The sequence below is a fragment of the Manacus candei genome, unplaced genomic scaffold (assembly GCF_025592945.1).
Source record: "Manacus candei isolate 608988 ecotype Guabito, Panama unplaced genomic scaffold, ASM2559294v1 h1tg000045l, whole genome shotgun sequence".
In the NCBI taxonomy this organism is placed as follows: Eukaryota; Metazoa; Chordata; class Aves; order Passeriformes; family Pipridae; genus Manacus; species Manacus candei.
This window is the reverse complement of record NW_026138093.1, coordinates 2596334-2615121: the sequence shown is the minus strand read 5'-3', so window position 1 is coordinate 2615121 and position 18788 is coordinate 2596334. Positions and strand designations below refer to the sequence as shown.

At 52.8% G+C, this 18788-nt stretch overlaps 1 protein-coding gene and 1 pseudogene across 1 annotated transcript in view; one reads left to right on the top strand and one right to left on the bottom strand.

The window, feature by feature from the left end:
* LOC127474809 (uncharacterized) overlaps window positions 1–18788 on the top strand; it is a 1721191-nt pseudogene that overhangs the window by 622843 nt on the left and 1079560 nt on the right.
* LOC127474834 (zinc finger protein 883-like) overlaps window positions 1–18788 on the bottom strand; it is a 237550-nt gene that overhangs the window by 39025 nt on the left and 179737 nt on the right. The window contains 1 exon segment of the mRNA XM_051796137.1: window positions 7933–8502. Within this exon segment, the coding sequence (XP_051652097.1) occupies window positions 7933–8502 (570 nt within the window).

Sequence of the window (18788 nt, the reverse complement as noted above, 5' to 3'; positions counted from 1 at the left end):
AAAAGCAACGTTTTAGGTAATTTTTTAAGGGGAACTCCTTGGATTTACACCTTTTAATTCAAGTTTTAAATGAGCTGTTAAAACTGAAATGTTATTAAATCTGAAAACAGTTTTCCAATCTCCCCTATTTCCATGATGTGCTCTAACACGTGTGTGTGCAGCACATTTCAGTCCTGCTCACAGGACATTTTACCACAGATGAGGGATCTGGATTTTCTCCTGATTTGGGGATTCCTATAAACAATCTCTGATTTACTTACGGTGCAAGTCCATGCCATTCCATTATTTTGGTGTTCACAGAGTGGCACAAAGGGTGTTTTCAGTGATTCTTCTGGTAACAGATGACAAACTTATTTTCTGAGGTTTTGTGGAGGGGGGGCAGTTTTGTAAAACTCTTTATAAACCTGCCTTGTAGCCCAGTTCCTTATTGCTCAAATTCTCCCTGGATGACACCGTGCCACAGCACCAGAGCACCTGGACAGACTCCAGCAGGGTGAAGGTGGGATGGTTTCATGGAGCCTGATGGATTCACTTTGGATTTCACTGAAGTTTACACAAGCCTCAGACCCCGTTTTAGATACAGCAATGAAGGCAAAACTTCTTATCCTGCCAGAAGAACAACCACATTTCACACATTCCACACACAGAATCCTGCAGGAGCAAAGTTATTTTGTCTGACATCACTCTGATGGACCCAGGCTGCTCAACCAGCACCACAAAAATGCATCCACATTCCTTGAACTCAGCTCTTCAATTGTACCTCAAACCCTCCTTCTGCACCTTTGTGAAACTGTCCCTGGGTGTGATTTGGGAGCAGATACAACCCAGCATACCTAGGTAGCCTCATCTCCTCGGATGGTAAGATTGATGGGGAGATAGACAACAGGTTAGCAAAGGCATATAGTGCTTTTGGAAAGCTTCATAAAAGAGTTTGGTGAAACAAATACCTGAAGGAAAGTACCAAGATCAGTGTTTACAAGCCACAGTGCTGTCTACTCTCTTCTACAGATCTGAATCATGGGTCACCAGCTGTGACTCCTGGAACGCTTCCAACAACGCTGCCTCCGCACAATCCTAAACATCCACTGGTCAGATTATGTGACCAATACATCTGTTCTGGAACAAGCAGCAGTCACAAGTATTGAGGCCATGTTGCTGAGAACACAGCTGTGCTGGGCAGGGCACATCTCCAGGGTGAAGGACCAACCACTGTCTCCCTAAGATCCTGCTTTATGGTGAACTTGCCACCGGCTGTTGCAAGAGAGGAGCCCCAAAGAGAAGATACAAGGACTCCATGAAACAACATCTCAGACTTGGCCATATTGATCATCATCACTGGTCTACTCTGGCCTCCAGTCGGGAGGCCTGGAGACACCCCATCTATAACACTGCTGATGCTTTTGAGAACGCACGCGGGAACACCCTTGAGGAGAAAAGACAATGCAGAAAGAATGGTGTCCTGCAGAATATACCACCTAAGGAGTCTTTCTACTGTACCTTTTGCAACAGGACATGTCTATCTCATATTGGCCTTTTCAGCCACCAACGCTCTTGCAACAAACTTGGGTAGTGCCCTCCCCAAATCTTCGTTTGCGAAGCCCAGCCGTGATGAGTATTCTTACTGGATATAACTGTGATATATGTACATCTATATTTTTACTCTAGTTCTGCTATTTGTTTTTTTTTTTCTCTCTGGGAAGTAAGCTTTTTCACTGGGTCTCGGGGACTTGGCAGGAAGCCAGGTCCAAACCTACACATGACTTCTTTGGGAGAGGCTGTGCTGGGGCCATGCTCCAGCCCTGAGCAGTACCAGCTTTCAGGCAACATCATGGCTGACCCCAGAACCCCAATTGTCAGCTGGCCAGGAAAGTGGGATCCCGGTGTGCTACAGGGTGTGCTGGTGGGCACCAGCCCTGCCCAGCCCCACAGGGCCCCTCACTCACCCAGCTTGAGGGGCTGCATGGTGGTCACCTCGTAGGAGGACGGCAGCTGCAGACCTGGAGAGCGGCTCTCCTGGGAAGAGCTGTCTTCCATCCAGGCCTGCCTGGGGCAGGCGGGGGGTCTCTTCTCCATCCTGTGAATCAAAGAACACAGGGGAGCCTGCCTACGGAGGGCGTCCGAATGGTGGAGTCGAACACCCTCGGGAAAAATGCTGTGGCCAAATCGCCTCAGGCAAAAGGTCTCAGCAAAAGGCCTCAGCAAAGTGCCTCAGCCAAAAGGTCAAGGCAAAGTGCCTCAGCCAAAAGGCCTCAGCAAAGTGCCTCATCAAAAGGCCAAGGCAAAGTGCCTCAGCCAAAAGGCCAAGGCAAAGTGCCTCAGGCAAAGCGCCTTGGCCAAAAGGCCTTGGCCCAAATGCCTCAGGTAAAAACGTTTCGGTAAAACGCCTCAGCAAAACACCAAGTTCCCACGGGGCCACCTGGGGTCGTGGACAAGACGTGGACTGCAGTCGGGGGCTTCTCGCCAGCGCCGCACTCCTCTCCTGTCCGGTCGCCGTCCTGACGGACACTGACCCACCGTGGGCCACGGTCGCGCTGAGCACACCTGCTGCAGTGGGTGTCACAAAGGGCCCCTCTGTGACACGCTGCCGGCCGCTAGCAACAGGTCCCAGTGCTTGTTGACATGGCACCTGCCCCCAGCAACGGGTCCCAGGGAGCCACCACGCAGGCTGGAACAGGCAGGGTGTCCCTGGGGACACAGGCCTGCCTTGGCCCTTGGCACTCAGCTGCCCTCAGGGTGTCTCCAGGCCCCACTTTGCTCTCGTGTCTCCTCGGGACATCTCAAGAAGCTCCATGTTCAGACAGCCCTGTGTGCCCCCAGGACATCCCTTTCCTGTCCCCACACTGCAGAGCCTGGCCTCTAAGCCCTTCAGTCACAGTAAATGCATAACGTTTGCTCAAGCTTAAAAGAAACCATGGCGTTTGTCACCTTTTCTCTTTCTCCCACTGACCAGCAAGAGCTTTGCCCCACTCAACAGCTCTTCCAGCACCGGGTTGCTCAGGAGCCCTCCCAAGGCCTTCGCCGCACCCCAGGCCCCTGCGCGGCACCCCGAGCTGCCCCAGGGGTGGCTGAGTGGCCCTGCCAGACTGGTGGAGTCTTGAGGGGGCTTAGGGTTGAAGGGAGGAAGATGGCACCCAGGGGGATTCCTTGGATTCACCAAGGAAGGCCTAGACTAAACTACCACAGGGATCCAGCTGGAAGGATCAGGCTCCTCAGCGTGCTGGGAGCTGTCACCTTCTGGCACAGCTCAGCTGAGCGGCCGCATTGGTCCATCTGAGGGGCCAGGAGCTGTAGTCCTGCTGCTCTTGCCTCAGTTCTGTGTCTCTTCTACAGAATCAGACCAAAGAAGCCCCCAGAAACCCAAAGGGTCCAGGAACAGCCCCTCTCTGACAGCCCCAGAGGTGCCCTGGAGCCACCTGCCAGCCCAGCTGGCCTTCGTTGCCCACAGCCCAGAGCCCCTCTGCCCTGTCCTTCTTTGGGAGAGGCTGTGCTGGGGCTGAGCTCCAGCCCCGAGCAGTCACAGCTTTCAGGCAACATCATGGCTGACCCCTGGGACCCCCGTGGGTCGGGAAAAATACACAGCTCAGGGGGGGCAACCCCTACAATAAATAACGCAAGTGGTCGTTGTTTTTCTGCTTTGCTCAATCCTGGAAGTCGCTGCTGCAGCAGGCCCGTGTCTAAAGCTGCTCTTTCCAAGTCTCACAGTCCTGGGCTGCCAGGGCTGTTCCCGGGCACTGACTGGCCAAGGTGAGGAGTGTCAGAGACTGAAATGGTTCATGACTGTCCTGGGTTAAAAAGGGTTTTCCCCTGGAGTTGGAAAGTGGTTAACCCCAGGAGGTGGTATTCTTGGTGTTGACCCAATCAGCACCCCTGCAAAATTAAACATATCACAACAGACCAGAAAAGAAGAGATTACGTAGCTAAAAGAAGAGCAGCAGCCATGGTCTGAGACCACGAGGAGAGAGAGGGGCCAGGGAGCCCCGCTGGGGGCCAAGACCCCCCAGCCCCCCGGCTGGGGCTGTAGAAACTCGGAACAGTGTTAAACTGGGCCGAGTACTGTGGCCAAGAGCCGAGGGAGTTTTTCTCCACTGTGAGTGGGCAGCAGGAGCGACAGCAGAGACAGCACCGAACAGAGAGCTGTGGCTGAGAGCCAAGAAGACAGTCAGCAGGAGCGAGGTGGCACAGAGCCAAGCTGAGAGACACAGAGATGCCCAACGGAGAGACAGAGCACCAGACTCAGCAGAGACTGTTTGGGGTGAGCCTGGCTTTATTTCTCCAAACCCTTTGAGACCCCTCTTGGGAGGAGGGGGTGGAATTCCACTTGAAGGGAGTCCTGAAATGCAGCAGCAACCAGAGAGAGAGAGAGAGAGAGAAGCTGAGAAGCTCAGAGATGTCCTGGAGCTGGACCAGGACAGCCAGGAGGAATGTGGAGGGGGGAAGAGGCCTTCCTGCCCCCCTTCGCCATGCTGACAGTTTGAGACGGAGCAAAGGAGCTCTGCTAGAACGCTTGGGGCAAAAACTGAACTGAAAGCCCTAAACGTTCTGACTCAGGAGGAACTTGAATCCCCTGAGGAAGGGACTGCCATGGATGCCCAGTACGCCGTGATATGACTGTGGAGAGGTGAGCCTTGTCCCTGCTTTTGCAGTCCATGGGAGAGAGACCTTCAGCTGGAGCTCAAGGGTTCAGGGGTGAGAGAAGACCCCTGTGTTGTAATGGAGAGAGAGAGAGATTTTCCAGCTACAACAAATCTGGCTACGACTGCTGTCTTGAAGAGGAGAGACACTGCTGCCCTGAAAGTGGAAATGATCTTTTCATCTTCCCTTCAGAACTTTTATTGGAGGGACAGGAGGGATTTGATCTAATGTAAATATATTGCTTTTCCATAGGAGAGATAGTTAAAATTGTGTATATAATGTATTATAGTATTTATTTGTGTAAGTAATATACTGTAATATAATTCCTTTCCCCCCATACTGAGCTGTGTTTTGTCTGAAAACCTTCTCACACTGAAACAAACTGGGGGGGGGGGGCTAGGACTTGGAAATTGGATTTTTGAGGGTCTCAAACTGCCACAATGATTTATGCATTCTGCGATTGCCAGGGCACTTTTGCAGGCTGGGAAGAAGCAGCTGGACCCATCCCCCCTGCCAGTGCTGCTGAGGGTGTCAAGCCCTGAAAAGGTGAGAAGAGCCGTGTTTACCAGGCCCCTCACGGGAACTCTGCGCAGGCCCAGCAGACCTTGGAGGCTCGAGGCACGGCCCGGGACACCATCCATGGATATAATAACTCATAACTTCTTGGAGTATGGGGGCTTCCCTCTCCCACCCCCAATGGATCAAGGCCACCACTTCAACTGACAGACATGGAAGTTGCAACTCCCAAGTTCCATCGCTGGACCCCGTGGGCAGTGACTATAGACATCTTTCCACTCTCAGCTTTGCTTTCCTTTACTCTCCCTTACCCTTATCCTGTCTTTCTTTCTCTACCTTATGCATTTTCCCTAAAGGTTCTCTTTATGCCATATTGCTGTAGATGAGAGATAGAGATGATAACACCCAAAATGGCAACATACCTGTTCACCTTTGAAACAAAAGTGTTCTAAATTAAACCCTACATATATATGTTTTCAAACACCGATTATTTAGTTTCATTTCACTCTAATCCACTCCAAGGGATTTATTAATAAGAACCTGGTTACCCCCCCCTTTCTCGGGCGGGTGGTAACAGACCCCTTGTAGCAGAACGTTCAGCCTGGAAAAGAATCTCATCAGAGAATGCAAGCACTGCAAACTCTCTGTGATGAGTTACTGCTGGTGCCAAGGGGTTGGTTTAGTGTTGAATTGTGCCAAACCCAGCCTGGTTCCCCAACCTTCCAACACACATCCTGCTTTTGGAAGCAGAGTTTGACAGATCAGCTGCTCACTGGCCTGGGAATATGTGACTGGAGATCCATCACTGGATAACCATAAAAGCCCAAGGCCAACTTTGACAGAGTAGATTCTTCCACAGACTTTGCTGAAGTGTGTGCAGCTTCTGCTGTGAAGCAGGGACAGCTCTTGATGGTCACTGCCCAGAGGGTAAAAGAAAGAGAGAGCTCTGCCTTGATTTATTTCTCTCAGACCCCGCCGGGCCCTCCCCGCTTCCTGCCGGGATCGGACACCGCCGGCAGCCCCGGCCCTGCCGGGCTCCATCAGCCTGAGCAATTGCTGCCAAGGAGGGGCCGGGGGTTTCCTCTTGGCCTTCGTCTCCCTGGCGCTGGGGCTTGGCTTCTACCTGTGCCAGAAGGTGAGGGGGGTCCCAGGGGGTCGTGTGTCCCCCCAGAGTGTCTGTGCCCCCCCGGGGACCCCCCACCCCGCTGTCACCCCCTTTTCTCTCCCCACAGAGCTCCTGAGCCGGCGGCGGCCGCAGCCCCTCCCCGGGACCTCGGGCCCAACCTGGACCCCCCCTGTCCCTGTGAGGATTTTGGGGGGGTTGTGTGTCCCCCCCTCCCCTGCTGCCACTCCTGATCCCAGGAAAGCTTCCCAGTTCTCCCCAGTCCTGGTTATTGGGGGGCAGTGCGGGAGGGGGGGTGGATAACGAGGGGTGGAGCCGAGTTTGGGGGGGGCAGAACTGGCTCCGGGATGGATCGGGAATAGGGACTCCCCTGTTTCCCCCCGTGTAAACCCACTCTGGGGGGGCTTTGGGAGTGCACCTGCCCCTCAGTAGGCACCCAGCTCATCCCAAAAGGTGCTGGGAACCCCTCAAAACCTTCTTAGAGCTCCCCAAGGACCCCCAAACACACTCAAAGCCCACCCAGGACCTCACCCAACCCCTTTTCTGGGGGGACTTCTCTGGGTACTGGTGGTGCTGGGAGCCTCCCCAGCTGCAGGCGAGGAGTTCTTAGGTGAGCGGGGGGTGGTAAGGGGGAGGTTGGTGGGAAAAGGGAGGGTTAGAGGGGATAAAGGGGTAGTGGGACCCCAAACTGAGTGGGAGGGGAGTGAGACCCCCCAAAAGTGGAGGGGGGACCATTGAGAATGATGGGAAATAAGTGGGAGAGGTCAGGAGAGTGGGGAAAGAGGAGGGTGGGACCCCCAAACTGAGCATGAGAGGGCTGGGGAGTGGGGAGATGATGTGGAAGGGGTGAGAGAGGGGAGAAAAATGGGGATTGGGACCCCCAGAGTGATCCTAATTGGGGCTGGGGATTGAGTGGACTATGAAAAAGTGGGAGGAACAGGGAGAAGGGTAAAAGAGCAGGGGTAGTGTGGTGGGATAAACGGTCCCATGGGAGCCTTTGGGCACAGGAGGGCTGGGAAAGGGGGGTGGCCCCTCTGAGCTCCCAACTTACTGTACGGTGCTGGGGGCTGCTGGATCCAATCTCAACCTTGGATCATGCCAACAGTTTCAGTTTAGAGGAATTACAGAAGTGTGACTGAATCACTTTGGTCCCCTAGGTTTTATTGATGGCAAATCAGATCTATTGATAAAAAGGAATTTATTTAGGGATACAAATGATCAGACAAAAGATCTTCATCAGAATTACTTAGTGCACAATATATACACTAAAACTACCTGTACAGGATAAGATAGGACAGTGCTCTACACTAAAGCAATTGTTGAAGCAATTCTACTCAAGCTGCCACAAAACGAGAAATTTTTAATTAGAGACAGATGGAACTCCCCCAGACCAATGCTGGTGGGGGGATCTCTGCTCTCAACCTCCAGGAGTGACCCTGGGGGGGTCCCCAGCCAAGACAGGAATCTCCACACACCCCCCAAGAAGGGTTCTGTTGGAAGAACCTGCCCCTGTGAAATGGGACTGGCCCTTTGTGGTGGAAAGGGATGGACTGACAGTCACTGGACTCCAGGGGTTGCCTCCCCATCAGGGGCTTCATTCGGGGTGTAAGTAGCGGCCGAAGCTCTTCCTGCAGTCGGGGCACTGGTGGGGCTTCCCTTACTGGTGGGTCCGTTGGTGTCTGGTCAAGTTAGAGCTGTGGGTGAAGCACTTACCACACTCCCCACACTTGTAGGGCCTCTCCCTGGTGTGGATGCGCCGGTGGGTGACGAGGTTGGAGTTCTGGTTGAAGCCCTTCCCGCAGTCGGTGCAGCGGAAGGGTCTCTCATCCGTGTGCGTCCGCTCATGCCTGAGGAGATTCCCGCTGGTCTGAAACCTCTTCCCACATTCCCCACACGTGTATGGCCGTTCCCCAGTGTGGATGACTTGGTGCTAACGAAGGTTGGAGCTGTCCCTGAAGCTCTTTCCACATTCCCAACACATGTAAGGACGTTCCCCAGTGTGGATGTGCTTGTGTTTGCGAAGGGTGGAACTGTCACTGAAGCTCTTCCCACATTCCCCACATGGGTAGGGTCGTTCCCCGGTGTGGATGTGCTTGTGTTTGCGAAGGGTGGAGCTGTCACTGAAGCTCTTCCCACATTCCCAACACGTGTAAGGACGTTCCCCAGTGTGGATGTGCTGGTGGGTGAGGAGGGTGGTGCTCCTCTTGAAGCTCTTCCCACATTCCAAGCACCTGAAGGGCTTCTCCCTGCTGGGAGGCTGATCAGGGACCACCAGGTCAGAGCTCCCCCTCAAGCTCTGGCCACCTTCCCGGCACAGGCTGGCTCTTTCCTCCTCAGAGCACCCTGGGCTGGCTTTGGAGCCCCTCCTGCGGGGGGATCTCCGGCCCTTTTCCTCCCCGCTGCCTTCCTGCGCCGGGGAGCCCTTCAAAACGGCCTCTCCCACCAGGGTCTCACGGGGGGATTTGTCCTCCGCGCTCTCCCTCCTCAGCTCGGGGCCTGGGGCAGGAAGCAAGAAGGACAGGCAGGGGATTTGCCTCCGGCCCACAGGGAAGGCCAAGGACATCCCCCCAACTCCGGCCCCGGCAGGACGGCGGCGCCAGCGGGGTTGTCCTGCAGCCGGGGCCATGCTGGGCTGACAGAGCCAGCACAACACCCGCCCAAAGGGACACTGACTTCCTCCTCACCTGCCTGGGGGGCCCAAGGCATCTTCCTCTTCCTCGCAGCCTCCTCCTCCATCCGCCCAAGCTTTGGGAAGGACAAATCCTGATGGGGGGAAAACAAGGGCTGAGCGTTTGGGTTTGGGGGTTCCTCCTGCCCAAGTCCATCTCTAGAACTCACCGGACATCCTGGGTCCATAAAAACCTCCAAAACACCAAGGATCAACCCAGAGAACCCCAAATCATCGAGATTCAGGCAAAAGCCTGTAAGAAATAGTGAGAAGACTCCTGCCCTCCCAAACTGAAAAGCTGAGATTCACCTAAAAATACTCTAAAATATGAAGATTAGCCCATAAAAAATTCTCCTAAGATTTCCCCTTCTCTGGTTTCCCCCCTCTAGGGTTCAGAGAGTCTCCCCTGTCTGGGATGCTGGGGGTTCTACCTAGAGATGCTGGGAGTGTTGGGGATCCCAAGGCTCCCTTCTCCTCTGATTCTCGCTTTCGGGATGCTGCATTCCCAGAAATTCCCCCTCTCCAGGTTCTCCACTTTGTGTTCCTAGGGGATCCCAGGGGTCCCCACTGTCCAGGCTTCCCCTTCTCCGTGCCCCCCTCTCCAGGCTCTCAGGGCTCTCGAAGCTCCTCCCTATCTCCAGCCTCCCTCGCTCTCCAGGAATCAAGGCATGGGGACACCAAGGCACCCCCACGGCAACCCCGCTCCCGCTCTCCCCACTCCCCTCAGCCACCCCTCCCACCCCTTTCACATCAGCCCCCCAAACCCCGGCTCCCCCCAGCTCCCTTTGGGGGTGACCCACCCGCTCTTTTCACTTCTCTCTGTACAAAATTGCTTCCCAATATCCAACCTAAACCTCCCCTGGCACAGCTCCAGACCCAGCCCTCTTGTCCTACTGCTGCTTCCTGGCAGAACAGCCCCACCCCCACCTGGCTCCAACCTCCTGGCAGGGACTTGCAGACAGTCAGGAGGTCTCCCCTGAGCCTCCTCTTCTCCAGCCTCAACACCCCCAGCTCCCTCAGCCTCTCCTCACACCACTTGTGCTCCACTCCCTTCCCCAGCCTCGCTGCTCCTCTCTGGATCCTCTGCCCCCAAAAATGCTCCCCCTCCCATAGAAAGGCCAAGGGCATCTGAGGACAGTTGGGGGCTTTGTGGGGCACTGGGTGATTACTGGGGGATACTGGGACACACTGGGGGGAACCAGAGAGCAGTGGGAGGACTGGGGGGGTATTGAAGGACACTGGGAGGGCACTGGGAGGGACTGGAGGGAAACTGGGGCACACTGGGGGGCACTGGCAGAGAACTGGGGAGTTACTGGGGGATACCAGGACACACGGGGGGACACTGGGAGGTTACTGGGCCATACTGGGGGTTACTGGGTGCTCACTGCAGGATCACTGGGCCATACTGGGGGGCAGTGGGAGGTCACTGGGACACACTGGATGGTCACTGGGGGGTTACTGGGCCATCCTGTGAGTCACTGGGAGGTCACTGGGATATACTGGGGGCACTGGGATCCCCTTACCCGGATGTGGTACATCTCCCCCTCTGGATTTTGGGGGGCATCCCCAGGACCCCTCCCCTGGGGGCTGGGGGACCCCTTGAACCCCACTGCTGGGCTTTAGGGGACCCCTAAAATCCCCTCAAAACCCCTGAAATCCCCCCCTCGACCCATCGAAACCTCCTCAAGGACCCCTCATCCTTCCCCAGCATCCTCTAAACCCTCTCAGTGACCCACAAAACCCACCTGGGACCCCTCAAGCCCATTCAGGGACCCCCAATCCCCCTCATGGACCCTCAAAACAGTCTGGGACCCATTAAACCCCCCAAAACTGCCTCGAAGGTCCCCGCAAAGCCTCCCAGGAACCCCAAACCTCCCCAGAGACCCCCAAAGCCCACCTGGGACACCCCAAATCTTCTCAGAAAAATAAACCCCCATCAGAGCCCCCCAAAACCCTTCAAGGACCTTCAACCTCCCCCCCGAGTCCTTTCAGGGACCCCTCAAAACGTCCCCGGGAACCCCCGAACCCCCCCGCTAAGCCCTCCCGAGCCCTCCAGGCTTTCCACCCACAGCCGCGCTCCCCGCAGCCCCCGAGGGGATCCCCAGACCCCGCTCTCGCCGCCCCCCCGCCAACTCACCCAGCGAAGTGCAGCGGCCGCAGGCGAGTCCTCCTCACTCCCGACCACGAGGCCAAAATGGCGCTCGCTCCGCGCGCCCTCCGCCTTTACAGACCCGCCCCGCAGCCAATCAGCGCGCGGCCACGGCCCCTGCCCGCCCCCCGCCTGTGCGGGGCATTGTGGGAGTTGTAGTCCTTGCGGCGGGGGAGGATCGGGCGTTTTGGTTTTTTGTTTTTCTGTCTTCTTTTATTTTCTCTTTTTCCTTTCTTTCTTTTCTTTCTTTTTTCTTTTTTTCCTCTTTTTATTCTCCTTTTTCTCTCTCTTTTTTCTTTTTTTCTCTTTTTTATTTGTTCTTTCTTTTTTTTCTCATTTTTATCCTGTTTTTTCTTTCTTTTTTTCTCTTTTTTTCCTCTCTTTTCTCCCTTTTTTTAAATTTTCTTTTTTCTTATTTTTCCCTTTTCCTTTTTTTTTTACATTGTTTTCTATCAGTTGTTTTATTCAAGGACGATTTAAACACATATCAAAACAATCTCCAGGTACATATCCTGCCACAACAGATAATCTGCCATTGTTCCAGGTTCCTGAGAATTTCCCAGATCACAAACACTGAGACACCAAGGGTGGAAACCAAGCAACTTTATCCTGTCCCTCGCCACAGCCTTCAATCTACACCCAGCCCTGGATTTCTGCAAAGCCGCTGGGCAGGAGCAGGAGATGGAGCTGGTGCTCGGCGGGAGGGGCAGCAACAACAAACCCGTGTCTTTGGCACAGGGGAAGGAATTTAGTGCTTGAGGGGTTACATTCCACAGGCTCCCCTGGGGATCAGCTCATGCTCGGACAGTGAGAACAGCAAGAACATTCCTAATAAAAATGCCCGAGGGAAGGGAGCGGAGGGGGAGCAGGGGCAGGAAAAGGAAGCAGAGCGATGGAAGATGGGCTGGGGCGGTCGGGGCTGGGGGAAGGCAGGCTGGACAATGCCTTGTTTGGTCCAGCAGCTGGACCAGCTCCAGGGCAGGTGTCGGGGGAGCCTCTGCCACAGGGACATGGACAAACAGACCCTACAAAAGCTCTCAGAGGGGTTGGGGGCTCTGGGCAGGGCTGCGCTCTCACCTCAAGCCAGGATATCCCAGGGCAGTGGAACAGCAATTCCTGTCAGCTCCCAGCAAAGATTATTGGGGTTTGCACTGGGGAAATATTGACACTCCAGCTTCTTCTTCTCTTTTTAGAACTTTGAGCTTGCAGTCGGGTAGAAGGGCTGGTGGAGGAGTGGGAAGAGACCCACTGAGGGGCACATCTCATCCCTCAGTTAGATGGAGCTAAACCCCTGATCTTGCTTAGGAAGAGCTGCTGATGATCAGTTGTCTTCTTTCCCTTCTCCTTTAGTGGGATATTACATTTCCCTGCAGTATTGGTGATAGAATGGTATGTCAGCTGGAATGGTTTGGTTCTTACAGAAAGTATAAACGCATTTTAAGGAAGGTATTTTTACATAGGTGAGGCCTCCAAAAAAAACCCAAAAAACCCAAAAGGTAATATAAGTGCAGAATAGAGTGAACTTTGGGGTTTTCTTTTTAATTCTTGGGTAGAAAACCATCCCCGTTAGGGACAGCAATTTATTGCATTGTTGAAAAAAAAAAAACCAACCAACCAACAAACAAAGAAATCTGAATTTGTTCTCCTTCAGATTTGTTTTTGATCATAATAATCCTTCTAGTGAAAAGGGCCAATTTACTCTTTCTAGAGGAATATTTTAAGTGTGATTATCACAATATCACAGATGCTGAAAAGGTCTAAAATAGGACATTGACCTTGAATGTGTTCCTGTGTTTAGGATGTGGTACTTAACATTCGAGAAACAATAGAATTGCAACTCATTTTTTAAGGTATCATCTCAAAATGTTCACTCTTGCTCTGTAAAGACATGCCACAAGGATTGTAAAAAGCTTGCAGTATCCCATGAAGTACATGTGGTATTTTATCAGTGTAAATATAAGATTATATTATATATATTTTTTATATATATTATGTATATAAATACTTATATTATATATAAGATTTTCAAGATTTATGCTGGCAGTACTCCATAACTAAAGTAAGTTTTCCCTTTGGTGCTGCACTAGTTTATTATTTAATTGTTACTGACATTCCACCAGTCATATTATTAACTTCACCAAATGAAAGGGAAATAATCCTGTATTATTAAAGAGAGCAACTGAATTCCCTCAGTCACCTTATCCTTGGCTGTCTGACACAGGAATGCACTTCAGCTTCCCTACAGAAACTTCCACTAAAAAAGAGCTTGGGATCATAGTGAGAGATCCATATTGAAGGGTGTGCCTGAATTATCTTTAGGGAGGAGACCCATTTTGGTGAGTGACAAGCAATGTACCTGTGGCTCCCTTTTTCTTTCTTGATTCTTTTTCCCTTTCTTTTTGTCAGAGGCTTTGGGAAAGGTGTTTTGTCAAGAGAATAATATTCATTTATAGCCATGTGAACGGTTTCTATTCTGTACCAGTGAAGGCAGTCACCTAAATACCCATACCCATGCCTTTGAAAATAAAACAAGGAGAAAATATGGAGTATTTGTTTGAGACCAGATAAACTGAATGTAGTTCAGTAACATGGTAAGGCAATTGCTGTTATTGCACAGAGACATTTCTTTCTACGCTGGAACTCAGGGGAGCAGCAAAATCTAAAAGCTCTGTGTATTTGTGAACACACTGTGGGTAAGTTCAAAGGAGCATTCAGAGATTGTGTTGTGTGAGCCTTTTTCCCTAAGATCAAAACAAGGAATAATTATTGCTAAATGCAGCAGATGGCTTTTTCTCTTTATTCCCAATCACTAATTAAAGAATCATAACTCAGAAGTGATCTCACTCTGTGCTCCAGTGACATTAACATTAGAACAATATTGTCACTGTCTACTGGTCTCTTGTGCTCCTCACTGGAAGGCACTTGGTGCACCCCTGGATATCCTGCTAATGAGGTAAAAACCTAACCCTTCTAAAGTTCCAGATTTTCCTCACCTGTTTGTACACAGTTGGACAAACTGGACCAAGTTAGAACTTGAAAGCCATCTGCTGGATTCAGCATTAATTATTCTTTGTTTTGATCGTAGAGGAAAAAAGCTCACACAAAACAATCTCTGTGGACCCAACAGAGAAAACATCCCCAGGGTCTTGTTAGAGCACAAACCTGCAAACAGGGATGACAGGTCAGAGAATCACAGAATCATCAAGGTTGGAAGAGACCTTCCAGATCTTCTAGTCCAACTGTCAACCCAGCACCACCAGAATCACCCCTAAACCCATCCCAAAGCGCTACATCCAGGTGCCACCTGAATGCTTCCAGAGACTCCACCACCTCCCTGGGCTGCTTGTTCCAATGCCTGAGCACTCTCTCAGGGGAAAAAGGGTTTTTGAATATCTAATATGAACCTTGCCTGATGCAATTTAAGGCCGTTTCCTCTCTTCCTGTCACTAAAGGCTTTGCAGAAGAGACCGACCCCCACCCCACTAAAACCTCCTTTCAGGTCATTGCAGAGAGCAATGAGGTCCCCCCTGAGCCTCCCCTTCTCCAGACTCAACCAGCCCAGTTCCCTCAGCCGTCCCTCAGCAGACATGTTTTCCAGAGCCTTCCCCAGCTCCGTTCCCTTCTCTGGACACGCTCCAGCCCCTCAAGGGCCTTTTGGCACTGAGGGGCCAGAACTGGACACAGCACTCCAGATGGGGCCTCCCCAGTGCCCAGCACAGAGGGGCAATCAGTTCTCTGCTCCTGCTGGCCACACTCTTCTCCACAAAGGCCACAATGCCCTTGGCCTTCTTGCCCCCCTGGGCACACTCTGCCTCATATCCAGCCCCTGTCAAGCAGCACCCCCAAGTCCCTTCCTGCTGAGCAGCTCTCCAGCCCCTCTGCCCCCAACCTGGAGCGTTCCAGGGGGTTGTTGGGACCCAAGGGCAGGCCCTGACCCTTGGCCTTATTGATCCAGCCTGTCCAGATCCCTCTGCAGAGCCTTCCTGCCCTACAGCACATCCACACTCACACCCAGATCAGTCAGTCTCCCAAACAGGACAAAGTCTGACCACCAGCAGTCCAGGCTGTCAGTTCTGCTGCCCCCTCCTTCCTCCACCCAGAATGGAAAACTCCATCATTTTGGGGTCTCTGTGCCCATCGGCTCCGACCACCACATCCCCCACCAGTCACAGAATCATGGAATGGTTTGGGTTGGAAGGGACCTTAAAGAGCATCTCAGTCCAACCCCCTGCCATGGGCAGGGACACCTTCCACTACACTCAGAGCTCAGAGCCCCATCCAACCTGGCCGTGAACACTTCCAGGGATGGGGCAGCCAGAACTTCTCTGAGCAACCTGTGCCAGGATCTCACTACCATCACAGTCCAGAAATTCTTCCTAATATCCCATCTAACCCTTCCCTTTCTCAGTGTGAAGCCATTCCCCTTGTCCTGTCACTCCAGGCCCTTGTCCAAAGTCTCTCTCCATCTTTCTTGTTGGCTCCCTTCAGGCACTGGAAGGACACAATTAGGTCACCCCAAAGCCTTCTCTTCTCCAGCCTCAACAATCCTAGTTCTCTCAGCCTTTCCTCACAGCAGAGCTGCTCCATCCCTCTGATCACTTTGATGGTCCCCTCTGGACTCACTCCAACAGGTCCATGTCCTTCCTGTGCTGGAGCCCAGAGCTGGAGGCAGCTCTGCAGGGGTGACAACATTGCAGCCATGTGTGTTCCAGTAAGGACACTGTGGAACCTCCTGGAGTAAAGGGGCCATTGTGACACTGTAGGGCCTTCTGGAGCCAAAGGAACCCTGGGACACTGTGGAACCTCATGGAATCAGGGGAGCACTGTGCCATGAAGGGCCTCATGGAACCAAGGGAGCCCTGAGACATTTCAGGACCTCATAGAATCAGGGGCCATTGTGACACTGAGGAACCTCAGGGACTCAAAGGCCACTGTGACACTGCAGGGCCTCATGGAACCAAAGTAACCCTGGGAGACTGTGGAAACTCATGGAATCAAGGGGCCATTGTGACACTGCAGGACTCATGGAACCAAAGGATTCCTGGGACACTGTGGAATCTCATGGAACCAAGGGACCACTGTGATATGTGGGGCCTCCTAGAACCAAAGGAGTCCTGAGACATTTTGCAAACCCATGGAATCAAGAGTCCATTATCACACTGCAGAACCTTACGAAGCCAAATGGGCCCTGTGGCTCTGTGGAACCTCATGGAATCCAGGGGCCATTCCCACACTGTAAAACCTCAGGGATACTCTCAGGTTCCCATTATGAAAAGATGTCTCTGCCCAAATTCAGCTGCAAAGGAGACCATGTGCCAAAGTCAGCAGTCTAGGTTTGATTTAACAGTAAATAGGAGGGAGAGAGAAAGAAAGAAAGAAAGAAAAAGAGAGAGAGAGAAGAAGGGGGTGGTGGGAAGCCAGTCAGAGAGAGACAGAGATGAAGTCAATGTATCACACCATGGAGATCCCTGAGGCTCCCACCGGTCCTTCTTCACCCTGCTCTGCTCGGTGGAGGGTCCCCAAGTTGTGCTTCTGGGCTATCACTTTTATACAGCCCAAGCCCCGGCTATTCAGGGGGGTAGATGCTGTTCCCACAGCTTGGGCTGGCACATCTACAAGGACTTGCTTCCTTTCCCACACCTTGCCATGGTGGGAGTTTTGCCCGGTGTGCTTCCAGTCTGCAGGTGGGAATCTTTGTCTGGATGGGTTCCCCAGACCTGCCTTACCAGCCCTGGCTTCCTGTTGGGGCTGTCTGCTCTTTCCCACACTCTGCACAGTGCAATTCTGTCCTGGGGGCTACTTCCAAAGCTTCACCTCCCTTTAGGCCTTGGAATTAAAGGCCTTCCTGTTTGCCACCAGTGCTTATGTGTTGTGGTGCCTTATGGGATTTTCCTGCTTTGACAGTGTTTTGAGACAGTTCATTGTGCCCTTCAAGTCCTTCCATGTGCACACACACACCACTCTCACCAGTGTCTGGCCCTCCAAAGAACACAAGCCCTGATGATTTGTAGCTCCCACTCCAGTGGTTGGCACTTGGAGCTCCCTCCGTACCCAGAGCTCAGAGCTCCCTTGTGCCAGAAAGTTTAAAGAGATTGTGCCTCATTCTGCCAAGACAACCCTTGGAAAAAAGTGTCCCTCTGTGTTTCCTGGGATAAGGGCACTCTATTGTCATCTTCCAAAACCTTGGAGAGGTCCCAGAGATCTCCCAGGAAGGAATTTGGGGCCTCGAGCACATGACCCATATATAGAGGCTGAGGACTCAGGGGTCAGGGGTGTGAAGATTGAGGACAGTAGAGGAGTAGCCTGAGAGGTCTGGAAGGGGGGTGTCAGAGCTGGTGGAGCTTTTCTTCATGGCAGCAAACAGCCTAAGAAAGAACTAGTGCCACCAAGGGCAACTGGGGTGGCCTAGACTGGTGACAAGAAGTCAGAAATTTCCCTCTGAGGTCAGTGTTGTGGTGCAATATGTCACAAAAGAGTCTGGATGAGTCCAAGGATGAGTCCAAGGTGTGTGCAGGAAGAGCCAGGGAGGACGCAGAGATGTCAGTGCAGGAAGGTGCCAGCCAGGTGGGGCAGCCGGGGGGATGACGACAGCCTGCAGGGAAAGGGGCAGGGCATGGACACCGTAGGACAGCCTGGGCTGGAGAGGAGACAGGGAGGGGGAGAAGCTGAAAGGCCCTGACACAGCCACCTTCTGCAGGCCTTTGGCCAGGGCTGCTGTCTGTGCCCCTGATGCCAGGAGGAGGGGAGTGGCCCTTGCAGCCCTGGGGCCTCATGGCCTCCTTGTCCCTGCTCAGCAGCCTGGCAGGTGCCACCCCATGGTCCTGCCCTTGGCATTGCACATCCCACATCCCAGTGCCCCAGGAAGAGCCCTGAGGAATGAGGCAGGGACAGGATCTGCCTTCCCAGGGGCTGGGGGTCAGGCCTTGGCCCTTTGGATTAAGAAAACAAGTCAAGGTTTCTTCAGCATCAGAGCCACCTTTCCCTTGCTTGTCCATCCTTGTCATCACTGTCTGCAGTTTTCTGCTCTAACTGGAACCTGGGGACATGTTCTCAGTTGTGTCTCTCATTGAGACTCATTAGCACTAAAGGAAATTTTAGTGTTTCAATCTCACTTTGACTTCTTGAGAAGTTTTTGAACTTCCTCTCAGGGACTGAGTCTCATGTAAACAACATCAACCCCCCCTGAGGGTCATTAAATGCCTGGGGCTGTTGCTGTGCTGCTGAGCTGGGCTGGGTTCCTGGCACACAGGGAGCTCCTGGCGAGTAAGAAGAGCTTCAAAGAGACAGCTCTGCTGGTGAGCAGCTCCTCTGCACAGCCCAGCAGGGCTGAGGGCACTGCCTGCAGCACCCAGAGCAGGGGAGTGAGACAGATAGAAGTTAAAGGCTGTCAGATGTAGAAAGATGCTGAGACCTCACTGGGGGAGAATTTTTAACAGACCTTGGCACAGGAAGTCTGGTCATGCAGGGCAATGGGACTGCAGCTTTTGGAGGCATCTGGGAAAGCTGGCACTGCCCACCAACTACAGATTCTGTAAGTGCAACTCTGAGAGCATCTGGAGTGTAGAGGAGGAGGACATGCTCAGAGCTTCAGCTCCCTCTCAGAATATTTCCAAGACAACAATTTTAATAAGGTTAAAGAAATTTCCTGAGATTGTGTTTCCAGTTTCCTGCTCTTGAGGAATGGGAGGAATAAATCATTA